Raw genomic sequence first — 25,477 nt, forward strand, 5'->3', positions numbered from 1 at the left:
CATATTTCTAAGTAATAAGCACATTCTGCTGTCACTTAATTCAGCAGTTTTAGAATTACGTATTGACTTCCTATTTTACTCTCTTTTATCCCTTCCTCCCATTGTCGCATTTTGCTTTGTTTTTATTGAATCTACTGTTGTCTTCCCATACCTTCCAACAACTCTGTAAAACACCTTTCAGACCGATATTCTGTGTTCACACGTATTAGATAATTTATCAGTTCCATTTGTTTTTCTAGAGACTCCTATAGGAACCTTCTGTACTGATAGCTTTCTCTAGGCATAGCTGTCTTTACTGGACTTTCCCATCACTGCAATCCTTGGAATCCTCTTGGCTCCTTCAGTGTTGGATCCTTTGTTTCCTGGATCCCATATCTTCCCTTTTGCTTAGTTTATGTCCTTGTTCCCTTGTTTTGGTGATCATCTACTAGTGGCTTCCTGAGAAAAGATGCATGAAGATAAATTTTTTTTGAAATATTGCATATTTGAAAATTTCCTTATTATACCTTCCTACTTATTTGATTGGGTGAGGTTTTGAAGTTCAAAATAATTATCAGTCATGCATTTGCTCCATTTTTGTCTAGCTTTGGGTGTTTCTGTTCAGAATCCCCTTGCCATTCTGATTCCCAGTCTTTTGTAGATCTATATTTCTTGGAAGATATTTTAAGATTTTCTTTTTATTTCTGACGTTCTAAATTTTTACAGTGACGTCTTGCTTTGATTCTCATTATTTTGTTTATTTTTACTTTTTTTTTTAAAAGATTTTATTGGGGAATTAGGGGAGGGGAACAGCGTTGGGGAATTGGGGAAGAGGAACAGACAAGTTGCTGTTCTTTTGTTCTTTAGTCTAGTTGTGGAGGATGTCGCTTCACTGGCCCATGTTGGTATTATCATTGCGCTCTTCCCGGCTGAGGCAGTCGCTCGCTGGCCATTGGACGGCGGCTCAAGGCAGCTCACGAAAGCTCACACCAGTTGCCGGCCAGCCCCACTGCAGCCTATGCCATCGTCGGGGACTCACAGCAGCCCAGCTCCAGGTTGAGCTGTTGTTCACCATCTTAGCTGTAGAGGGCGCAGCGTCACTGGCCTGAACTGGGGCCCTGCTGCTCAGAGCTGGCATCCCAAGCCAACTCCTAACCAATGTGCCACTCTGCCGGCCCTTATTTTTACTCTTTCAGTCTTCAAAGTTTCAGTCCTTCTGCTCTAGGAAGTTTTCTTATAATCTCTTTGATAATTCACCCCTCTACTGTTTTGTTGTCTTGAAATTGCAATTAATTGGATGTTGGACCTCCTGGACTGATCATTTGTTTTTCTTCTTTTCCTTTGTCCACTTTCTTGTCTTTTTGTTTACTTTCTGTAATTTTCATAGAAATTTATTTTCTAATTCCTTTACTGATTTTATTTTAGATATTATATTTGTGGTTCCTCAGAGCTCTTTTTGTTGTTTTTTCTCTTTATAGCAACCTATTTTAGAAATACGGTATCTTATCCATCTGAGGGTTTTAATTATAATACTTTGAAATGTTCTTTTGTTCCATGTATTGTGTCTCTTCTCTAAGTTCCTATTTTCTTTGATTTAGTCTTTTTATTCCATGTCAAAGGCCTTCTTTAGATTTCTGATGTTCTTAATTGATCATATTTAAGACTAGAACTCTGAAAACCTGATCAGAAATTTTATGTGTGTAGGCCTCTCTGTAGGGCAGTCATGTGGTTACCTGGCAATTGAATGAGCACCTCCAAATATCAGCGTACAGGTCTTTTTTTCTGGTATGGATAAGCTGGTGCTGAGAAAGATCCTCTGTTTCTTTGCCTAGAAAAGCATTCTGGAGAAAGAGGAGATGAAGATCTCATCTTTCAACATGCAGACTTTCACTGAAGTCAAGTTTTTACTTTAGCACTACACTCTGTGTCTGAGCCCTCGCTCCTTTTTTTTTCCAGGAGAATACATATCTCCCAATGGTAGTTCCCTGGCTCTAGTCTATTAGTGTTTATGTTCCTTATATAGACTTAGATAACCTCCACTTTTAGTCCTCCACCTTCTGCCTTCAAGCAGTCCTGGTGACTAAATTTTTTTCCCCTCCTTTCTTTTTATTTTTGCCTCGAATTCTTGAACTCTGCTAGGGTTTTGCAGATGGAATCAATTTCTTTTGAGTTATTCCCCTTTGCAGGCACTTAGGTTTGATCATACCCCACTCTAAGTCATATACTATTGCTTCATCCTCATTCTGCCTTTGCTTTCTAAAGTGTGGAGTTAGGCATGTTTCCTAATTTTATTGAAGATGGATCATGTGTGTTTGGTCTTTTGTTTTTGTTTAGGATTGATTTCTAAAATGATCACACTTTCTTAAAACAAGTATTTGTAGAAAACTAGATTAAAAGATAATCAAATGACTTTTAAAAAATTATAGGGTTTGTAATTCTTTGGTCCTTCTTGATTTTCTTTTAAGCTGTATAAGTAACTTCTTAACTTAAAAGCCGAGGAACAAATAAATACTATGACCACACTTTATTGGTGATTGTTTTAAAAAAACAATTTAGGTATTCTGGGATATCAATCTGAACATCAATTTAGGTATTCTGAACGTCAATGTCAGTAAGTCAGGGTTAATCTCCTATCTGGCTTTTCCACTGGAATCATTTGAGATTAATGTTTTTTTTTATTTGTAAACCATGTTAGATGTAGAATTGAAGACACTATAATAATGCTGTTCTAGAAATGTTGAAAGAAGTAATGGATTCTTAGAGTAATCCATTCCTTTTGATATGTTGCTTATTTATGCCTGGTCATCAGGGCTGACCATAATGACTCATAATTGTATATTGAGTGAAGTGTGTTTTCTGGCACAGGTATCTGTAATGAAAAGAAGAGGGTGTTGTTTGTTCTCACTGTTGGTGGGTGGGTCTGGTGTATTGGGAAATCCATAGGCTTAATTACTGTTAAATGTCAGGCCTTCTTATTTGGACTCATTCATCTAAGACCTAACTTGCTTGCCTGTCCTTTTACTTATTTACCACTTTTTCCCACTTTAAGGGTTGTTCTTTCCCCAAAAGCCTGGCTTGATACTGTCCCATTCTTTTCTTGCTGTCCCTAAAAAAAGCTCACAGCAGAAATGATGGAAGTCAAGAGGTTGGTAGGGTTAAGTCCAGGGTTTTAATTCCTAAATCCCTAGGTAAGATGACTTGTCTCCCTTTGAGTTTCTTCCTTCTGATTTTTTTTATCCTGGAAGCAGAGAGTACTAACTCTTCTGACCTGAGTATGTCGTAAGAATGTACCCCTTTTCAGTCTTGAAGATAAAATCAGAGCAGAACCAGGTGTCCCCTTTTCTTACATGAATTGTTTGTATCTGGACAGTCTGTCTAGATTTATCAGTTGTCCTGGGTTTGTTTATTCCCTATGGGAATGGTCCCATTTGGATTTTGCTCATAGTGGAATGTTGAGGAAAAGACTATTTCTAACAAGTATTTCTGTACCCTACCAGTTGCAACAAAAATGTACTCTGGAAGCAAATTGCCATTGCCCATGGCATTAATTTGGCCCACACTAAATTTTAGAACCTTTGGCCAAAGGGTTGTAGCTCACAGATGGGTCATACTTCTTTCATTCCTTCTTTTATTGAACCAAATGAGAATCTGCAATGTGCCAGGCATTATGCTAGATACTAGGATTTAGCATTTGAAACAAGTGTAGTCTTTGCCTCTCACTCTGCTTACTGTACAGTTCAAGAGAAGAACTGATAAGTTTCTTCTTAAAATTGCTTTTTATACCCTGTGGTCAAAACCATTTCTACTTTGAGGTTTAAGCATATACCACTCTCTTGCCTTTTTATTTAATAAAAATAATCTTTTTTATTTCCCCCACTCCCAAGTCTTGTTACCCTGGGTGTCTTCACTGTCTTTGTATTATGTAACTAATCAATAGCCTAGCCTTCTAATTCCTTGAGGATCTCAGTTCCATCAGCTTTCACCTCCTTTCCATTTCACCAGCCCCCATGGCTATATCCTCCACCTCTGAAATATTGGGCTAAAATAGAAAAATTACTTACTCATTTCTTGGTTCCCATAATGCCCGGTCTTTGACCCTAAACCTATTAGTCCTTTGACTTGTCTTTTTTTTCCCCTCAAGTTCTTGGTCCTTTTCTTATTTTACTTTATTTTGAATTTAGCCTAATCAACATGAACTGCCACTTCAGTCACTTGCTAACGCCGTTGACCAGGGAAGTCCTAATCTTAATCAGTTTAGTTGTTAATGCTTTTCCCCCCTGTATTTCAGCTACTGAATGAGCATTGCTTGCAGAAATTGCACAAACTTGTAGATTGCTGCTGGAACAAATTCATAGTCCCCAGCTCATTTGGACCCTCAGTACTCACCAGCCATTTTTCAACTTGTTCCTGGACAGCTCCTTCCATTCTCTACAACTGTTAGAGCCTTTGCTAGCAGTCCCTCTCTTCCTTGTAGCGGACTGACTCTCTTCCTTGTCTGAGGGTCTCAGATGTGCTTGCCTTTGACTTCCTGTTCTATCCCTATCCCCAGTACTCTGCTAATCTGCATCTTCACCAGTCTTTTTACTTCCTTCTCTCCAGCCATAGTGGGAGATGTGTTCCTCCTCCTTTCCAAGGGTAAGCCCTCTCTTTATGTTTTGGATCCCATCCCTTTCTGCCTCTTCAGCATCTTTTCTCTGTCACTTTTCTTTCTCTTTCCTATCTTCTGTCCTGACTTTTTTTTTTTTAATTGAAATATTTTCATGTGTTTGCCTTATTTAGTAAAACAAATCTTTCCTTCATGCTGGGTCTCTGTAGCTCTCACCCTCTGTGCCATTTATAGTTGAATTTCTTGAGAAGGCATGTTCTGTTCTTTTTTTCCTCTGACTATATTTTGACTTAATGATATCTGTTTCAATGAAACACTTGTCTCTAGGTCACCATCACCCTCCTACTTGCTGAATCCAATGGTCTTTACTTAATTCATTCTACATTTACCCTTCTGTTGCATTGAAGCTATTGATCACAGCATTTTGAAATACTGCTTCCTTGACTTCTATGATTCTGCTTTACTAATTTTTCATCTTATCTCTTAGTCCCTCACTTCTCAGTCCTTCTCAAAATTACTTATTTAAAAAATTCAAACCTCCTGAGTAGTTAAAAAATAATATCTGAAAAATTTCAAACTTTTCAAAGAGTTGAAAGAATAGTACAGTGATCACTGTAGTGGATAGTACAGAGAGCTCTGCTAAGATGACTTCTAGATTCTTTTATCATACCCCTGTTGGATTCTGAGTACTTCTTTACTTTCTGGTATAACAGAGTGCCCCAGGTTTACTTGGCACTTTCCTGACCCTGATCCAGAACCACCCATTTCTCCAAGGAAGCCTGGTTTCTTTTGCTAGAGAAATCAAGATATGGGTGCCAGCTATGCTCCTTGGTACTGAAAGTGTCATTGTTTCTGGCTCTTTCAGTGGACAGAGCTAGGAAGTTTCATAGCTTCATATAGTTATCCCTAATTCCAGTCCAATTTCATCGGGTTCTTCTTCCTTCAGTCCATATTTGCATCTCCATTTTTCCAGTGAGAAGCCTGATAACTGATAAATTTACTCATTTGCTCAGTTGTACAGTATATGCATAATAGTTTGAGAATAACCAATACTACTAGCAGCTACACACACACACACACACACACACACACACACACACACACACACACAAGTTATTTCCCTAACACCAAAAGTATACACTATGTATACTGTCGTGCCATGTATGCACTTTTTTGCATCTTGCTTGTTCATAGTGATGTTCCTCATTCTTTGTAGAGCATTTTTTATACATTGCGTAGCTAGTCCACAGGTTTTTAGCCAAGATCCTGTGCATGGGCATATAGGTTGTTTCTAATGTTTCACTTCTACAAATACTATTGTAGCTAATAACCTTGTGCATATACCTTTTTTCATGTTGCTAGAGATGCGCTAGTACTTAGTCCTAGAACTTAGACTTACCATGTCCAAAACAATGCATCACTGTTCCAAAACTTCTTTCATCGCTTTCATTCCCCATTATTGAATGATACCATTATCCTATTACTTAAACAGAAACCATGATATTATCATTTTTTTTCACATCTAGTTACTCAGCAAATGCTAATGATGTACCATTACCCTTTCTTTTCTTTTCTTTTCTTTTCTTTTCTTTTCTTTTCTTTTCTTTTCTTTAACCTTTGTTTTCTTAGTTACAGGTCTTCTTGATTGGTTTACTGTACTGGTCTCCTAATTGGTCTCACTTTTTTCTCTAGAACTCCACATTGTTACTAGAACTCTTTCTTAAAGCCAAGTGTTACTCATTTCCCTTACTTCAACATTTCCCCTCTGCCTCTAAGATAAGATTGAAATGCCTTTGCTTAGATGCCCAAGCCTTCCATTTCCTGGCCTCCACCTACATCTCTAGCCTAATCTCTAGCCTAATCTCTAACCGCTTCTAACCATGCTGAACTACTTGAAGAATCCCTAGACATAGCCTATCAAGCCTCTTTTGCACTGAGGATGCTGTTTTATGTCCTCCACATTGCATCTTAATAACTTTCCATGATACAGCTTAGGTTATCACTAGGTCAGATGCAGCTCCCCCATTCACCCATAGCACCTCATGCTTACCTCCATTGACTTCTCTCTCTTTCATGAGACTTTGGGCTCTTGTGGGCTGGAGACTCCTGTTAATTCTGCTTTCTTGTTACAGAGCCCAGAGCGTAGTAGACATTCAACATTGAATGAATATATGAATAAACTTAATCTATTTACATTTTTAAAAAGTATCTTCAGGTTTTCATTTATATGTTCACTGCAAAAAAAATCCAAACAGTGCAGGGTAGTAAATGTCTTCCATTTACCCCATCTCATTTTTTAGTGTGAACTATGATTAGTAGTTTAATATTGGCAAGAAAAGCACAAATTAGATTTTCCAGTTACTATAGAATAAAAATGTCTACTATTTTGTTCTTATAGATCATCTCTTTTCCTTTAGGCAATGATAGTAAGAAATGCTAAAGATACAGCTCATACAAAAGCAGAACGGAATATTCTGGAGGAAGTAAAGCATCCCTTCATTGTGGATTTAATTTATGCCTTTCAGACCGGTGGAAAACTCTACCTCATCCTTGAGTATCTCAGCGGTCAGTACACAGAGTTTGGTGTAATTATTTGCATTTGCTCCAGAAACAGGGTCAAAACACTATTTTCCAATGGAAAAATGCTTTTTCCCAGTGTGCTCAAATAATTCTTAAAATTGACAAATGCATTGACATAAGGAACTCAGACGTGACTGAATGTTTCTTTTTGCAGACAAGTATGAAGGAAACTTTAAAAGTTAAGGGTTTTTTTCCCCTATCTGTAAAATTTTATCTTAATTCGTATGTAATCAATTACTTAACTAAATAACAAACACCTAATTGATACAGAGCCATCAGATTGACTGCACTTGGGTAAGATACTATAATTCAAATAAACCATTAAAGTACTTCTTTCTAAACTGAAATGGGAAACTTATTTAGAGTATTGTTTAAGATACTGAGTATTTTTGGAATGCATCTTTAAACAGAAGACTTTTTTGGTTTAATGTAGCCTTATTGGTAGATTATGCAGTTTATGTTCGAAATCACCCACATTTTCCAGGGATTACCATCTCCTAGGAACTAGTTGTTCCTCATATATCATTTCTAGATCACAGGTGTCTCTTTCCAGAAAACATTCTTGAGTTTTCTGAAAAACAGATTTCCCAGTAGCCTGTAACATGGAACAGAAAGCTGCAGAATTTAGTAACTTCTTTGTGACTTGCTATTTTTTTCTTGTAACTTTGACTTAATTTTTGATTTATATAAAAAAGTTGCAAGTATAGTACAGTTCTCACATATCCTTCACCTAGATTCCCCAAGTGTTAACCATTTTACCATAATTGTTTTGTTTCATCCCTCTTTCTCTTTCTCTATGTATATGTATATATATGTGTGTGTATATACATATGTATATACACGCATGAATACATATATACGTAATTTTTTTCTGAACTGTGTAAGACAGTGTTGCAGACATGAGTTCCCATTACCCCTAAATAGTGTAGTGTATATTTTCTAAAATCAATGATAGTATCTTACATAGCTATACTAAAATTATTAAAAATAGGGAATTAGCATTGATACAATAGTATTTCCTTAGTTTTCTTTAGTCTGGAACAGTTCCTCAGTCTTTCTTTGTCTTTCATGACCTTGATATTTTTGAAGAGTACAGGCCAGTTATTTTGTAGAATGCATCAGTTTGCGCTTATCTGCTGTTTGCTTGGGATTAGATCCAGGTTATGCATTTTTGGGAGGAACATCGAAGTGACATTGTTTCCTTCTTTGTGTATCAGATAAGGAGGTACATTACTGTTGATGTTAACTTTGATCACATGTATAAGGTGGTGTCTTTTTATCCTGGTGAGGTTTTTTCCCATTCTAATTAAGTATCTTGAGATATTTTGAGATTATTTAAATATCTCATCTCTCATCAAGCTTTCACACAGTTTTAGCATCCATTGATTCTTGACTGAAACAATTAATTATGATGGTTGCCAAGTGATTTTTCTTATTCCATCATGCCTCCTTCATTTATTATTTGGCATTCAGCTGTAATGAAGAGCTTTCCTTTCTCCATTTTAAAAATTAATTTATTCATTGATTTATATCACCGTGGACTCATGGATTCCAAGATAATTCAGTGGAATATAACCCTTTATTATCATTTATGTTGATACTCAGATCACGTCATGCTTTTTACAAGGCTGCTGCCAGGTTCATCCAAGTTTAAGAGTTATGAGAATATGGACATTCACTAATTTGCAAGGGTGGTTTTAATTATATACTAACATTTTTCTACTTATAGGTAAAATGTTAGAGAAGGTTTAATCATCATTTCTTTTTAACTCAGGTCTGGAATCTATAAATATTTTGAAGTTTATAGATATAAAACCTAGAGTTCCAAAACTTACATATTTCACATAATAATAAGAATACTGCTAAAAATAGAATCCTGAGGATTTAGTTTTGAGCCTATGGTTTTTAAGATCTGTTTTCTATTGTTAAAGGGGCTGATGTCTTCTAATTATGGTTAAAAGGAAAGCACAAACCCTCTCATTAGAAATGGTTTGGAAGTAAAGATTGTTTTATTTCCGATGTCTTTTTCTTTACAGGAGGAGAATTATTTATGCAGTTAGAAAGAGAGGGAATATTTATGGAAGACACGGCCTGGTAAGTGAAATTTTTGTGGTTGCATGGATTCAGGTAATGATTCATATAACTGAAGCAAAGTCCTATTCCCACTGTGGGCAGCCAAATGATCCAATACATTGTTCTGGAGCCAGTCAGTCACTTAGGACTTAAAGGGGGAGAAACAGCTTTGGGACTGGGCAGCTATTGGAGGTCACCTCATTCCTTTGCCCCCAGGCCTTGGGTGGAACGCTCTTCACGCCAGTTCCTAACAGAACCATTTTCACTGGGGCTTTCTTTCCTTGAATTGGTAAGCTGCCTGCCTTGCCTGTTGGTGAGTGTGATTTTCCAGTGAAACTTTATGTGGGAACAATGGAAAGTATCAGCAATCATCTCTCTTTTTTTAGACTTTCCAGTTCCAAGGTGCAGTCTTAGGGAGGTGATAAGCCTGCACACATCATCTGTGGATTGGTTCTATGGCCAGGATGGGATCTACTCTTTTATTTCTTAAGATGGCATCTGCTTCGAGTTAAAAATATACACATCCTTTTGTGAGATAACAGTATTGGGTAACAATAAATCAATTTATCCTACACATTAATTGAATAGAAAACACTTAAATGTTTTTTCTACCTTAATTACCAAACTGCATTCCATTGTTTAATTTCAGGCCTTTTCTAACACAGAAGCTGCATTTAAGAGCCTTAGGGATGAAGTGCCCTTTTTTGGAGGAGGCTCTCTGAGCCCTGTTGGAGGCTGTGTTTGTGGTCGTGCTGGCTGTGAAACTGCCTCAGCCCTCTAGGACACACCCTCTCCATTCTGGAGTAATCTGCAGGATTGCAACCTTGTTATGCAGCCAGTATTGCAGTGCCTTGTGCTTTTCGAATCCAGACAGGGTTGACTCAGCCCTTTATTCTTTTGAGGTAGATAAATTTGAGTGTGACACAGTTTATAGTTGTGGGCTGGCTGGCAAGAGGGAGGGCAGATACCGTGGGCATGAGCTGTATATAATATGCAGCTGTATTAAGTAAGGGATGAGTGGGCTTCTAAGGGTCAGGTTATAAGGTATCTTTTGAAACTAAGATGTGCTCTCTGAGAATAACAAAATTTTTATTGTATTTCCTATGGGATTTTAAAATGGGGGGTGTGTGGGTGGGAGAACTTTGCTTTGATTTAAATGACTATTGGCCCAATTCCTACATTGACAGAACAAAACATGACCAGTAACAGTTTGGCATATTCTGGACAATTATAGGCGTATGTTCTAATGATGAAATAAAACATTACATAGTTTCACTAAATGAGTGAAACATAAATGTCTCCATGCCTTTTGGCAGCATCCTATGCCATCTCCACCCCACCCCCCACCCCCCCACACTAATTTGGTCTCTGGTGCATGTCTGTTTCTTCCAGGGTATTTTGCTCCATACATAAACTGCTTGGAGTAGATTATTCTTTTTAATTTTATTAAATCATTTTTGTTTCCAGCTTTTACTTGGCAGAAATCTCCATGGCTTTGGGGCATTTACATCAAAAGGGGATCATCTACAGAGACCTGAAACCGGAGAACATCATGCTTAATCACCAAGGTGGAGATATATATACTGTAAACAATTCTATAGTAAATAACTATCTTAAAATCCCCCCACACAGGCCATGGTCATTTTTTTTTTTTTTTAAAGACATCCCAATTTTTTTTTTTTTAAAGATTTTATTGGGGGAATTGGGGGGAGGGGAAGAGCGTTGGGGAATCGGGGAAGGGGAAGAGACAAGTTGCTGTCCTTTTGTTCTTCAGTCTAGTTATGGAGGACATTGCTTCACTGGCCCATGTTGGTATTATCATTGCGCTCTTCCCGGGTGAGGCAGATTGGATGTCGGCTCTTGGCAGCTCATACCGGCTGCCAGCCACTCACTGCAGCAGGGGCTGCAGCATATGCCATCTCCGGTGACTCATGTCAACCCAGCTCCAGGCCAAGCTGTTGTTCACCACCCTAGCTGTAGAGGGTGCAGTGTCACTGGCCCTAATGTGGGATTGGAACTGGGGCTCTGCTTCTCAGAGCTGGCGTCCCAAACCAGCTCTTAACCAACTCACCACTCGGCTGGCCCAATGGTCATTTTTAAAGCCCTGTATTCATGTGTCTATTATTATAAATTCCACCCTCAGAATTTATAGCACCATGATACTTAGTGAGATTTAAGTATTTAGATATTTGTGGTTGATGAGATTAAAGGGACTTGAGGAAAACTGGCCACTCATTTTTTTATTTAATCCTTACTGTTTATAGCTTGTCACTCTAGAAGTCCTTACATAAAGCCAGTCCAAACACAAATTTTGGTTTATTGCTTAAATTGGAAAGTGAATCTCAACTTTACAGATTGAGTTGTCTTTAATGATGATAATACATAAATATTAAAAGCAATACTTTTATGATAATTTTTATTAATGCTATAAAAAAGGACAGGATTAGAATTGAACCAAAATGTGTAGGCTTGGAAATAAATGTGTAGTAGGCATCAGTTTATTCTTGCTGTTTATTTGTGACAACAAACATAAAAAATCAGACAGACTAATATTTTATACAGTAGGTACAATGAAATGGGCCTTGATTGTAATTGTGTGCTTGATTATAATTTATGTGAGAGTAATCTGGGCTGGGCAGACTGGGTAGTTCGCACACACCCCAAAGTGGGCAACCAGCCAACCAGGGTACCTGGGGGACGGAGACAGCTGCTGATCCTTAGATGTCTACAAAATGGTACACGAGGTAGTTAACAGTTTTAAATTCTTGGGCAGAAAAGGGTGTATGGACAACTGACACGTGTATAATTGTTTCAAATTGTGCTTTTTTCCTCTTCCTTTCCTTTTTTTTTAAGGAGAAATGCTATACTTAACAAGTACATAATGGGAATATATGAATTTGCCTCCCTCCTAGCTCTGCACCCATTCCCCCAAACATGGATTCTGATTCTGAATTATAAGGCAAAGAATAGAAGAGGGAAGTGACCAGTTAACTCCTTTGATTCATAAACTTGAATGTGTCAGGTGGTTCTTTGAAACTAAACTCATTTTTCCTGTGCCAGTAAAGTATTCATTTACATTTGAATCAACAGGCCATAGCCTTTTTTTTTTTTCTGAAATAAACCTGCCATAGTAGGGTCCTTGGGGTTGAACCACTGGGTAACTAATGACAGTCCAGCAAAGCTCAACCTGAACTGAATGTTCTTTGTGTAAGGTGGTGAGTTTTTGACTTTCTGGGTCAGAGATGATGGTCTCATGCCATTTAGTAATTTCATTTCTTTTTCTGAACTGGTAGCATTGGCAGAAGAAGCTAACTTGTTATAGTGACTTTCTGAGACCATTTTAAAAAGAACTGTTAAGTCACGGTTCACTGTGATAAAAGCTGTAAATTTGAAGTAGTGTCACATCTGTGTTTAAAAAGTGCAGAATATCTTTATTAGGGTCTGTGTACTTAAACCAAACTTCATCAAGTTTTCCCAGGATTTACTTTCTCAGGATGGCAGAAGATTGTGCGTATAGGTAAAGCTGGAGCTTTAGACAAGCAGTTTCACTCTTTTCTGTATTTTCCCTTTACTAGATAGATAATATCAATGGCAAAAGATGACTCTGCCCTAACATTAAAAAGTTAACATCCCATTTTTATGGATGGCACCTCACTAATTCTTGATATCTTAAAAAAAAAAAAGCAGAAACAGTTAAATGAAAGGATAGATTGTCTCGTATGATATGTTCAAATACTGCATATACCTGCAACTCGCAGAATAACCCTGCTGTAATCTTTCATTTTAGGTCATGTGAAACTAACAGACTTTGGACTCTGCAAAGAATCTATTCATGATGGAACAGTCACACACACATTTTGTGGAACAATAGAATACATGTGAGCTGCATGTTGAAACAAATCTAACTGGTGTGGGGTAATAGCTAACTTTTACCTGGTTTAAGTAATAGTGTGCTAAAGTTTCTGTAGCACCATTTGGCTTCATTTTTTGTTTCTGAAGTTCTAATTCAGATGATATGCAAATGGGTAAACTTTTTACATATTATTTTTCTTATTGTAGGGCCCCTGAAATCTTGATGAGAAGCGGCCACAATCGTGCTGTGGATTGGTGGAGTTTGGGAGCATTAATGTATGACATGCTGACTGGAGCAGTAGGTGCACAGTTAAAAGCTGCATGTATTATGTGCTGAGTAGTTGCCAGATCACTATAGCAAGAGACCTTTCCTGTGCTTCCTGATAGTATTACCAATGGAGTTATTTTTTTTAATTTAGCACTAAAAATGCTTTAGTAGTAGTAGTAATAGTATGGGGCCCTGTAATTTTAAAAACATTTCCATTTAATGATCTATGTCATGGCAGTCCTGTAAAATAGATGTAAAATAACTACTGCCTTTATTTTATAAATGGAGAAAATGAAGCATAAAATCAACATGGCTTGCCCATTATCGTACAAATTTAATGGTGGAAACCCATACCTTCTAGGACATTGCTATTTCCTCTTTCCTGTTGTTTAAAAGCTACAGGTCCTCAACAGCCCCCATGTCACAACATATATTTCTGATCTCTATGCATTAACTGACTAATTCAGGAAATGGATAATTCTGTTATTTATATGCTAATTTTTCTCACTCTTTTCTACTCTTAGCCCCCATTCACTGGGGAGAACAGAAAGAAAACAATTGACAAAATCCTCAAATGTAAACTCAATTTGCCTCCCTACCTCACACAAGAAGCCAGAGATCTGCTTAAAAAGGTAGGGTTCTTAAATAGGCACTCAACTACTAGGATTTACATAGAATTGAAAATACATTTTGAATAAAGAATCATACACAGATATTGAACGAAAAAGCGTACAGTTTTTGTAGGGAAAGTACAAATTTGTTTGTTTAAAGGTTTTTTCTTATTCCCAAACGATATTTAGTAGTAATTAATCATATTTTGCCAATGCAAAATAGACAAGCAAAGCTATAAAGAAAAATAATAAATTTGACTAAGTAAAATTCATCAGTGTTCTTTTGTTTTGTTTTGTTTTTGCCTTCCTAAAGCTGTTGAAAAGAAATGCTGCTTCTCGTCTTGGAGCCGGTCCTGGGGATGCTGGAGAAGTTCAAGTAGGGATTGGCATGTTTGGTGGTTTGAGGGGAAAATAATGCTAATTGTATGTGTTTGTGAAGGTTGTACATAGTTACTTACAAGTATAGCTTATTTTGTGATTGGTAACTTCAGACAGGCAATTGTCAATCTAGTGAAGTCTGTTCCCCTTGATTTTTTTTTTTTTGTAAATTGGGGAATTGGGGGAGGGGAACAGCGTTGGGGAATCGGGGAAAGGGAACAGACAAGTTGCTGTCCTTTTGTTCTTCAGTCTAGTTGTGGAGGACGTCACTTCACTGGCCCATGTTGGTATTATCATTGCGCTCTTCAGGTGAGGCAGATCGGTCGCCAGCCACTGGATGGTCGCTCGCCACTGGATGGTCGCTCACTGTGGCTGTTGGCAGCTCAAACCAGCTGCCAGCCACTCGGAATAGCTTTACGGCAGCCCACTGCAGCAGGGGCTCCAGCCTACGCCGTCGCCAGCGACTCTAGGCAGCCCAGCTCTAGGCCGAGCTGTTGTTCACCATCTTAGCTGTAGAGGGCACAGCGTCACTGGCCCTCATGTGGGATCCGAACAGGGGCCCTGCTGCTCAGAGCTGGCGTCCCAAGCCAACTCTTAACAACCAACGTGCCACTCGGCCAGCCCTTGACTTTTCTTCCTGCTCTTTTTTTCTAGGCTCATCCATTCTTTAGACATATTAACTGGGAAGAACTGCTGGCTCGGAAGGTGGAGCCCCCTTTTAAACCTCTTTTGGTATGTATACAGGAAAGTGTGTAATTTGAGGGAGCTGGTACTATTTTAGAATAAGATCATCTGAGAGCAGTTAGAAACATGTTTATTACCAGCTCAGTAAACTATCCTCTCTTCTTTTCAGAATCTTTATTCTGTAATCTTTTCAAGAACTACTCCAGTAGCAATTGATGACCATATTAATTAGTTTTAGGTTGGTTGCCTAAGACAATTAAATATTTCAAGTACTTAGGACTTTGGGGATTTTTTTGCTTAATTCAACCCTGTTTTATATTTGATTTTCTGGGATTTTTTTTTTTTTTTCAAAATACGGAGTATATGTTTGCTAAGGTTATAGCAACGAAGTACCACAAACTAGGTGGCTTAAATCACAGACATTTATTGTCTCTCAGTTCTGGAGGTTAGAGGCCCGAGATCAAGGAGTCAGCAGAGGTGGTTCCTGCTGAGGGCTGTGCAGGAGACTGTTCCATGACGCTCCCCCACCTTCTGGTTGTTGGCTGGCACCCCTGGGTGTTTCTTGGCTTGTATGCTCATCACCCCAATTCTGCCTTCATGTTCACATGGTGTTCTTCCTGTGTTCTGGCCTGTGTTCAAATTTTCCCTTTTTATGAGGACACCAGCCCTAATGGATTAGAGGCCACTCTACTCCATCCACTATGACCTTTGATTAATTACATCTGCAATGACCCTCACTCTAAATAAGTTCACATTCTGAGTTACTGGGGGTTAGAACCTCAACATATGAGGGGACACATTTCAGACCGTAACAGTATGCTTCTGAGTAAGTGAGCTAGTGTGTTAGTTCTTGTCTTTCTCGGAATTTGAGAAAATACATGTTTCATTTTCTGTTTCTTGGGATAAAGGTAGAGGAGAAAGAGGATAATGATGATGATTTGGTCTTTGGAGCACAAGGTGACTTGCTTCAAAATTTCAGCATATATAATTGTAAGGAGGATAATTAACCCTCATGTACCAACTGCCCAGCTTCACAGATTATCAGGTCATCTTGTTTAAACGTGAACATAACCACCAGGCTTTCATCAGTTAAATTGACTGTCAATTAAAAAGCTGTCAATTTCCTTAGTTGTTTCTTTTTTTTCCTATTGGTTGGTTTCAGTAAGGATTCAATCAAGGCCTATACAATTTTGTTACAGTGTCTCTTGGGTCTCTTTCCATCTATAGATATCTCCTCTCAGTTCCTCCCCTGAGGACTTAACTGAAAAAACTTACCCATTTGTCCTGCAGGGTTTCTCACATTTTGATTTTCCTGATTTTAACCCCATGGTGTCATTGACCATGTTCCTCTGTTCCCTGTATTTCCAAAAACTGGCAGTTAGATTTCAGTGCTTCATCTGATTCAACTTTTGGTGTGTATTTTTTTTTTTTTTAAGATTTTATTGGGGAATTGGAGGAAGGGAACAATGTTGTGGAGGGTGCAGCAAGCTCAGCTCCAAGTCCAGTCGTGCCGCTCAGCTCAAGGTGCTGTGTTCAGTTAGTTGTGGGTGGGCATAGCCACCATCCCATGTGGGAGTCAAACTGGCAGCCTTGTTGTTAAGAGCGCATGCTCTATCCCCTGAGCCACCCGGGCGGCAGCTGAATTCAAGGTGCTGAGTTCAGTCTTTAGTTGCGGGTAGGCATAGCCCACCATCTCGAACAGGCAACCTTGTTAGGAGCACGTGCTCTCATCAACTGAGCCATCCTGCCACCTGTTGGCAGCTCAGTGCAGCTCAGCTCAGGCACAGCTCACTGGCCCATGTGGGAATCGAGCCAGTGACCCTGTTGCTCAGAGCTTGCACTCTTGAGCCAAGTTCTTAACCTACTGAGCCACTCGGCTGGCCCCTGGTGTTGTGTATTTTGATCAGGAGACATAATGTGTATTTGTATTTCTTTTAGTGATGTTAGTGGTCACTGGTCATTGCGTATATCAGTGGTTCTCAGCCAGGGTCAATGTGGCAATGTCTGGAGATAAGCTGTTTGTTTATAAGGCGATGCTACTGGAACCTAGGGGTAGAGGCCAGAGATGCTGCTAACTATCCTATAATGCACTACACAGTCCCCTACAACAAGAATTATCAGGCCCAAAAAGTCAGTAGTGCTGAGTTTGAGAAACTTAAATGAATTCGTTTCCTAATATCTTCCAAAATTGATCAATGAATTATGTGATTTTTTTTTAGTATAATTATGAACTCAAGCCTTTAATCTTTGAACATTTTGTGCTTAATTATGTTGGTTCCTGAATTCTTTTGACACAGCCACATAGTGTGATGCACCAGAGAGAGGGAATTAAAGGAACAGATCTGGTCGTTCGATTTAGGCAAAAATATTCTTTCACAAGAAAATACACTCATGCAAAGTAGAATATTATTTTTGCTCCTTGAGAATTCTAAAGGAATGAAGTAAGCTATGGAAAGAAACTTTAACTAGAGTATCTTTTGTGTTTAAACTCTGCTTCAGTTTTTCAGGTTTACTACAAACCCACATTGGCCAACTGAGCAAATGATCTCTAAAAAGGGATTTAGCCAGTGGGCACACTGAGGCTTTGTGAGAGGGGAAGATTGATACTCATATTTTTAATAGGAATGATAACTGTACTAAAATCTATTTTAGTATATGTTTAAAATTTGAGGATGTAATTTGACCTTTGATACTTTCTATGTGTTTTTTTTCTTCAGTCTGTGCTTGCTAAGACTATTTTGTGAGCTCTATCCTAGAGCCCTCTCTGATGCATGTAATGCATTTGACATGTATAATGCAAACTATTCATCATTTTGTAATCATGTTTTTATAAAGCAATCTGAAGAGGATGTGAGTCAGTTTGATTCAAAGTTTACACGCCAGACACCTGTTGACAGCCCAGATGACTCAACTCTCAGTGAAAGTGCCAACCAGGTTTTTCTGGTAAGTGAAAGAATTTCCACGTAGCCATAGTAAATTTAAGTATGAGGATGGGTCCTTTTCAATAAAAAAAGCCATTTTCAATAAGAAAATTCAATTTGCTTGCTATGCAGTTTCATGTAGATAACCTGAGGTGCTTTTTTTTTGTTTTTAAGTTATTCTCTTGTAACTGACTGATGTTAAAAAAGTCTCTTAATCCAACATTCTATTTTAGCAATTACAGTAGGAGTGTATCATTCTTCAGAGTGTATGATCCCTTTTTTGGAAGGGCCAGTGACTTAAAATGATGTTTGGCTCAGTATCTCAACTGAAAGCCACATAGCAGTAGGAAAAGAACTCACTGTAACTATTTTAGTCCAGAAACAGCTATAGATTTTTGGTACTCTTAACATAAGTCTGTAGGGGATCTTTCACCTGTTTATTATGAATATTTTACATCAAATTATATTGGTTCACATGTGAAGATTAATAAATTAATCCTCATTGTAGAAATATCTGTGTTGACTTATACCATGTCTCCTCAGATAGAAAAAGCAAAACTTAGATTTTGATCAACAAAAATGATAGATATATATCTGATGACCATCATTGCATATTATTTTGTATAAGTATCATATGTTTATGTTTATTTTATTACTGTATTTATGTCACATGAACATCTACCTTTTTTGTAACTTTTGTTTCCTTTGTTATTATCCTTTGTCACTTGTTTTTGGCCTACCTCTAGAGAGAATGGAATATGGGGAAAGTAATCATTTGGAAGTTGTTCTTTTTTTCCCCGTTTGTTTCTGAGTTCACTAGATTTGTCACTAACTTAATTCTCAAACTTTTTTTTATACTGTTCACAGTATAACAGAAAGCAGTGTTGTATATTTTGGGGTGGAGGGTAAGTTCTAAAGTTAGCAAGGAGTGCAAAAATTATGTATAGTCAAAATTACTCTTAAATCACCATAGTACAGTACATTTTTGAGTAAACAACATTGAATAGAAATAATTCTACAAATGTATGATTATGTGGTGATATAAGAATAGAGCACATATGCAAAATAAACTTTTACAATATTTTTAATGACAGATGAAAGATGAATGCATGTTGTAAAGTTTATGTCTATATGATATAAAGTCCTCATACACCCCTTAGTAAAATCTCTCACGTTCAGTTAGGGAAATAGGCATGATTCATTTTAATTCTGGCATCACTTTATTTTATTCTCTTCTGATGTGGAATTTTGTTTTCTACTGATGTGGAAATTATACTTTTGATTTAACATAGAGACCTTTTCCTCATTTGGACATTGCAGTTTCAACTAGTTTAACAATTTTTTTCCACCATAAAGAACAGTCTAGAAACATCTTACCTAGCTAAAAAGAAATTCAAAATTGTGGTGGCAAAAGTTATGTAGCTAAGCTTTCATTGTTAATTAATTAAATTGGCTACCTAAACAACAATTCATTTGTTAGGTTGTAGCCAGAATTCTATAAAGTGGATCTCTTTAAAAATTAATAAAAAAGTTACATCTGCTTACCTGGAGATTGGGGTTGTAGCAACTTTAGTTCAGTAAGTATTTAATTTCTTATCACAGAATTAAAAGAAATTCAAAGATGATTAAGGCACAGTCTGGTCTTGGTGGTAGTTACAACTTTAGCCGACAAGAACTTGTGGGAAAATGGCCTCTGAAGTCTACATGTAGCTGTCACACAAAGTGTATGCTGTACAGAATTGCACCTCCCTCTTTAGGACTTCACCCAGAGCCTTATTGAGTCTCTTTATTGTAAATCATAATACCTACTAATATGTGACTAGGATAATAAATAGAAAGGGAGATAGGTGGAGGACTGATTGTTAAAGAAATGAACATTGACTGCAAGAGAAATGGCAGCATAGCAAGGTCCAAGAAAGAACTAAAGCTAACAAAACAGCATATTACCTATTGCAATTGAGGGTTTTCACAATGCTGTCCCTTATTCATCAAGAAAATACCAAATCTACCCAATCATTGGTATAAAACCAGAAAAGTCACATGTGCTAAGTTAGAGAATTCTATTTTACTTTGGCCTAATAATAAGAAACTGTTTGGGAGTCATATTCTTACTTATATGCTTATGGCTAGAAACACTAGAATTTTTCTTTGCATTTGTCTTGGTATTTAACTTATTAATATAGAGCCTACATTTACCTATTTTTTCCTGCTCCTTTCAATAGAGTGAAATTTTGTTTGCTGGTCTATGGAGCTCAGTAGAATTCTTTGCTGAGGTCTGTGCCTCAAGAAATAGCTGGAAAGAAGTTAACAGGTGTGACATGAGCTCAAGATGGGAGAGTGTACAGATTAGTGGTTTTAGGCATGCATGATTGTGTTGGTGTGTCAGACTGAACAACCACATTTTCTTGGTGTATCTGATGCAATGCTCTTCTATAGTCCACTGTTATATCTTTCAGGGTTTTACATATGTGGCTCCATCTGTACTTGAAAGTGTGAAAGAAAAGTTTTCCTTTGAACCAAAAATCCGATCACCTCGAAGATTTATTGGCAGCCCACGAACACCTGTCAGGTATTTATTTAGACTTTATTATTGTTGTTGTTTTTTTTTAACCTAGAAGAGCATTGCTTAAGAAATTTATGCCAGGTTATATAAATGAAAGATGTGTCATCATATTCTCTTTGGTTGACATAAGCACAGTATCTATACCTTCTTAATATTGCAAGTGACTAGCCTGTGACTGTGATACCATGCTATCTAGTTTACCTTCCCTTCTAAAAGTAAGCCACTACACTGGGCAAATGTCCTCTTTACCCATTCATTCAACACTTATTGTGTGCTGCATGCTGGGGACACATGATTCACATAGGAATTGTCCTTGTCCTGATGAAGCTTACAATTCAGTGAGAGGGAGTCACAATAAACAAAGAAAGAAATACAAAAAACATGTAATTGCAAGTAGTGCTAACTGCTATATGAAAAAAACAGTGTGGTGGTGGAGAGCAAAGAATAGCAAGAGGGCTGCTATTCATGGTGGTCAGACAGGCCTCCATTTAAGAATGAAGAGAAAGAGTGAGCCATACAAAAAACAGAAATACAGGGTGTCACAGGTATAAGAATAGGTTGTGCAGGGCCAGCCAGTGGCTCAGTTGGTTAAGAGCTTGCTCAAGAGTGCCAGTTCTGAGCAAGAGGGTCGCCGGTTTGATTCCTGGCCTGAGCTGAGCTGCCGACAGGTGGCAGGATGGCTCAGCTTGAAAAAAAAAGTTTGTGCAAAAGCCTTAAGGGAGGAAAAAACTCGGCCTTTTCTTGGAAAGGAAAGGGAGGTCAATGTTCCTGATGTATGGTGAGTGAAGAATAGAACAACAAAGGTTTGGAGAAGTATTTTATTTTAAATACAATGGGACGCTGTTTAAATGGGGGAGTAAAATGGGTTTTTTAAAAAAATTAAGTATAATTGAGGGTTTTATGGGGGCAAGTATAGAGGTAAGAGACCCGTTAGGAAACTAGCAATTAGGCTAGAGGAGAGATGGCTCAACTTTTGCCTTTGTGCTAATCCACACCAAATAATGAAAATAAATGTCATGTTACCTCATTCCCTTTAAATGTAGGGGAAATATTTCTTGTTGAAATAATCTTAGAGACAAATGAATGATAGCTCTTCCTTGTCTTAAAGCCCAGTCAAATTTTCTCCTGGGGATTTCTGGGGAAGAGGTGCTTCAGCCAGCACAGCAAATCCTCAGACGCCTGTGGAATACCCAATGGAAACAAGTGGAATAGAGCAGATGGATGTGACGATGAGTGGGGAAGCTTCAGCCCCACTTCCAATACGACAGCCGAACTCCGGGCCATACAAAAAACAAGCTTTTCCCATGATATCCAAACGACCAGAGCACCTGCGTATGAATCTATGACAGAGCAATGCTTTTAATGAATTTACGGCAAAAAAAAGGTGGGGAGAGGATCTGTGAACATCCTGCATCATGAAACAAGACGACTCAAAATGACAGTCCGAAGAGTCAGTGTCATTACAAAGAATACTTTGGACGGAGGAAAAATAAACATGGATTTTTAAAAATCAATCAATGGTGCAAAAAAAAAAAAAAAAAAGGAAAAACTTAAGCAAAAATAGTATTGCAGAACTCTTAGGCACATCAATTAATTGATTCCTAGCGACATCTTCTCAACCTTATCAAGGATTTTCATGTTGATGGCTCAAAACTGACAGTATTAGGGTAGGATGTTGCTTCTGAATCACTGTTGAGCTCTGATTGTGTCGAAGAAGGGTTATCCTTTCATTAGGCAAAGTATGAAATTGCCTGTAAAACTTGCAACTAAGGACAAATTAGCATGCAAGCTTGGTCAAACTTTTTCCAGCAACACGGAATCAAAGACAAAAGAAACTTACCAGTTGATGTTTTACTTGCAGACAACCTGAATCTTTTTTTTATATAAATATATATTTTTCAAATAGATTTTTGATTCAGCTCATTATGGAAAACATCCCAAACTTTAAAATGCGAAATTATTGGTTGGTGTGAAGAAAGCCAGACAACTTCTGTTTCTTCTATTGGTGAAATAATAAAAATGCAAATGAATCATTGTTAACCACAGCTGTGGCTCGTTTGAGGGATTGGGGTGGACCTGGGGTTTATTTTCAGTAACCCAGCTGCAATATCTGTCTGTAATACCTGTCTGGAAAAAAAATCTATTTAATCATTTCTATTTGCAGTACTGCTATGTGCTAAGCTTAACTGGAAGCCTTGGAATGGGCATAAGTTGTATGTCCTACATTTCATCCTTGTACTGGGCCTGCATTGCACTGGAAAAATATCGCCACCTGTTCTTACACCAGTATTTGGTTCAAGACGCCAAATGTGTTCAGCCTATGGCTGAAGGACGGAAGAGAGTCAGGATAAAATGCATACTGAGGGCTGCAAATTGAGGGAGGTAGGGAGATCCAGGGGAAGAGGGTGTTGCCAGGGTCTTCTCTCTGTCTAATCTCTTTACAGCAAATTGGTAGATTTAAGTTTTACTTTGTTTTACTATCTACCTTCCTTACATTTCCCTCAGCAGTTTTAAAAGGAAAAAGGTTTTTTCCTCCTATACTGGGGCTACATTTTTTGATTGTAAAAATATTTGATGGCCTTTTGATGAATGTCTTCCACAGTGAATAAGAAAACTTAGTGGCTTAATTTAAGAACATGTTAACAAGACACTATGTTTTTGAAATTGTAACAAAAATCTCCATAAGTGATTTACAGGTACAAAGAATAAAAATAAAGGTAACTTTACCTTTCATAAATACTTCCTGCCTTAAAGAAAGCATTTCCATGACTTTAGCTGGTGAAAAGGTTTAATATCTGCAGAGCTTTATACAAATGTATTTCAGTGCATACTGGTATAATAGATGACCATGCAGCTGCAGTTGAGTCTTATCAGCTGTTTGTCTTTTCTAATGTCTTCAGTCTGAGTGTGCAGTCAGTTTGTAGTATTTGGCAACCCTATGATTTTTTAAAATAGATGCTGCTTGCTGTGTTCTCCAAACCTTTCTGAGCCATAGGATCCAAGCCATAAAATTCTTTATGCATGTTGAATTCAGTCAGAAAAGAGTAAAAGCTTTGCTTATTTAAATGGCAATTCAAGTGAGATGAGATGAAATCCTATGACACTAAGTAAAAACAGAACCCTGAATAATGATTGGAAATATACCATTTCAATTGTGGCAATAATGAAAGAATTGATAACAGTTCATTTTTGGACAGAAAACTTTTTTTTTTAAATCATTCCCTCTAATCCTATCCCATTATTGCAGCAGCCTACTGAGAACTTTGTAACTGTAACTAGTAAATGAGAAGCTAAAATAACTGCAAAAATTGTATTTAAAGTACAGATCTTTATTCTCTGACAGTTTATGGTATCTGAAAAAAAAAAAAGACCCCCAAAAGCTATGGTGATATATATAGGCTTTATTTCAGACTGTAAATGGCTTGTGCTATTCTGATACTTGTTTTCAAATGTGTTTACTAACTGTAGTGTTGACTGCCTGACCAAATTCCAGCAAAAGTTTTACACCAAAATATTCCTCCTCAGTCCTGTTTGCTAATAACATTTGCACCGTGATTGGCTAGTTATAACCACCCATAGTTAAACCGTTGTCATAATTAGTACTGCCAGCAATAGTGGCAAACACTGCAACTTTTCTGCATAGAAAGCATTAATTGCACATCTACCATCCACACAAATACAGCTTTTCAAACTTAACATTAAGTGAAATTAATTTCTTAGGCTGTGGCAAGTTTATTGAAAAATTGTGTTTCATAAATGGCTATCCCTACTATGACTGTGAAAACATGTCAAGTGCCACTGTAGTGTCACAGACAGAAAGCACACACCTATGCAATATGGCTTACCCTATATTTATTTGTAAAAATCCAAGCATAGTTTAAAATATATGATGTCAATATTACTAGTCTTGAGTTTCTAAGAGGGTTCTTTATGCTTCTTCCAGGTAAGTGTATAAAAGAGATTAAGTGCTTTCCTTTCATCACTTGATTATTTTCTTTAAAATCAGCTATTACAGGATATTTTTTTATTTTATATACATGTTTTTTAATTAAAATATAATCACTGAGAACTGAAGTTTACTAATTTTGATTTTATAAGGTTTGTAGCATTACAGAATAAACTGGGATTTATAAACCAGCTGTGATTAACAATGTAAAGTATTAATTATTGAACTTGAACGAGATTTTTAGGAAAATTGTTATTTCTTTTTCCCCTTTATCTAGTTTGAATCCTTCAAGGATTTTTCCATACTATTTTTTGAGATAGAAGATAATGGGGATGGGGGGGGGGGAGATGCATGTATTATGCTCCATAAATTCAACATTCTTTAAGTAATAAATGATTATAAATAAGATGCATCTTCAATAGTATTGATGTACTGAGCCTTGGATTTTATATTTAATATAGAACCTAACTATTTTGGTTACTCAGTCATACGGTTCCTAGCTTACAAGGGCTAGATATAAGATTATTCCCATTAGAAATGTTGAATTTATGAAGAATGGATTTTGAGACTTTGAAAATGGTTAACTTCTCAAATAAAAACATCAATGTCCAAACATTTACCTTCTTTCATAGGAGTAGACACTAGTAAGCTGCACAAAGCAATCATAAAACTATTTGTCACACCATGACCTGTGATCTTTTGCTGACTGATATAAAACTTTTCTTGTGTGATTCTTAATTTACCAATGCAGCACAAGTATTATCTCTGTGGATTATCTGAAGTAACATCTGAAAGATGGGTTCACCTGTGTTTGCTCTTTATTATTTTTTTCCTATCCCAAGTTGGCTTTGCATCTATCAAGAGTAAATAAATTCTTCAGCTGCCTTATTAGGAGTGCTATGAGGGTAACACCTTTTCTGCTTTTCATCTTGTATTTAGTTTACTGTATTAAGTATTTGATTTCGGATTGAATGAATGTAAATAGAAATTAAATTGAAATTTGAATGAACATAAAA

General features: G+C 37.3%; 1 protein-coding gene across 3 annotated transcripts in view; it reads left to right on the forward strand.

The window, feature by feature from the left end:
- RPS6KB1 (ribosomal protein S6 kinase B1) overlaps positions 1-25,477 on the forward strand; it is a 35,150-nt gene extending 9,673 nt beyond the window's left edge. The window contains exons 5-15 of one of the 3 annotated variants that reach the window (XM_019636632.1): positions 7,003-7,150; positions 9,202-9,259; positions 10,706-10,806; positions 13,026-13,116; positions 13,298-13,388; positions 13,883-13,990; positions 14,283-14,345; positions 15,002-15,079; positions 17,867-17,974; positions 20,409-20,521; positions 21,624-25,477. In XM_019636632.1, coding sequence (XP_019492177.1) covers positions 7,003-7,150; positions 9,202-9,259; positions 10,706-10,806; positions 13,026-13,116; positions 13,298-13,388; positions 13,883-13,990; positions 14,283-14,345; positions 15,002-15,079; positions 17,867-17,974; positions 20,409-20,521; positions 21,624-21,861 — 1,197 coding nt within the window. In that variant the 3' untranslated portion in view covers positions 21,862-25,477. Of the gene's footprint in view, positions 1-7,002; positions 7,151-9,201; positions 9,260-10,705; positions 10,807-13,025; positions 13,117-13,297; positions 13,389-13,882; positions 13,991-14,282; positions 14,346-15,001; positions 15,080-17,866; positions 17,975-20,408; positions 20,522-21,605 lie in introns of all 3 variants that reach the window. The other 2 variants (XM_019636634.1, XM_019636635.1) reach the window with 2 other exon arrangements.

Source organism: Hipposideros armiger, unplaced genomic scaffold, assembly GCF_001890085.2.
Source record: "Hipposideros armiger isolate ML-2016 unplaced genomic scaffold, ASM189008v1 scaffold_29, whole genome shotgun sequence".
Taxonomy (NCBI): domain Eukaryota; kingdom Metazoa; phylum Chordata; class Mammalia; order Chiroptera; family Hipposideridae; genus Hipposideros; species Hipposideros armiger.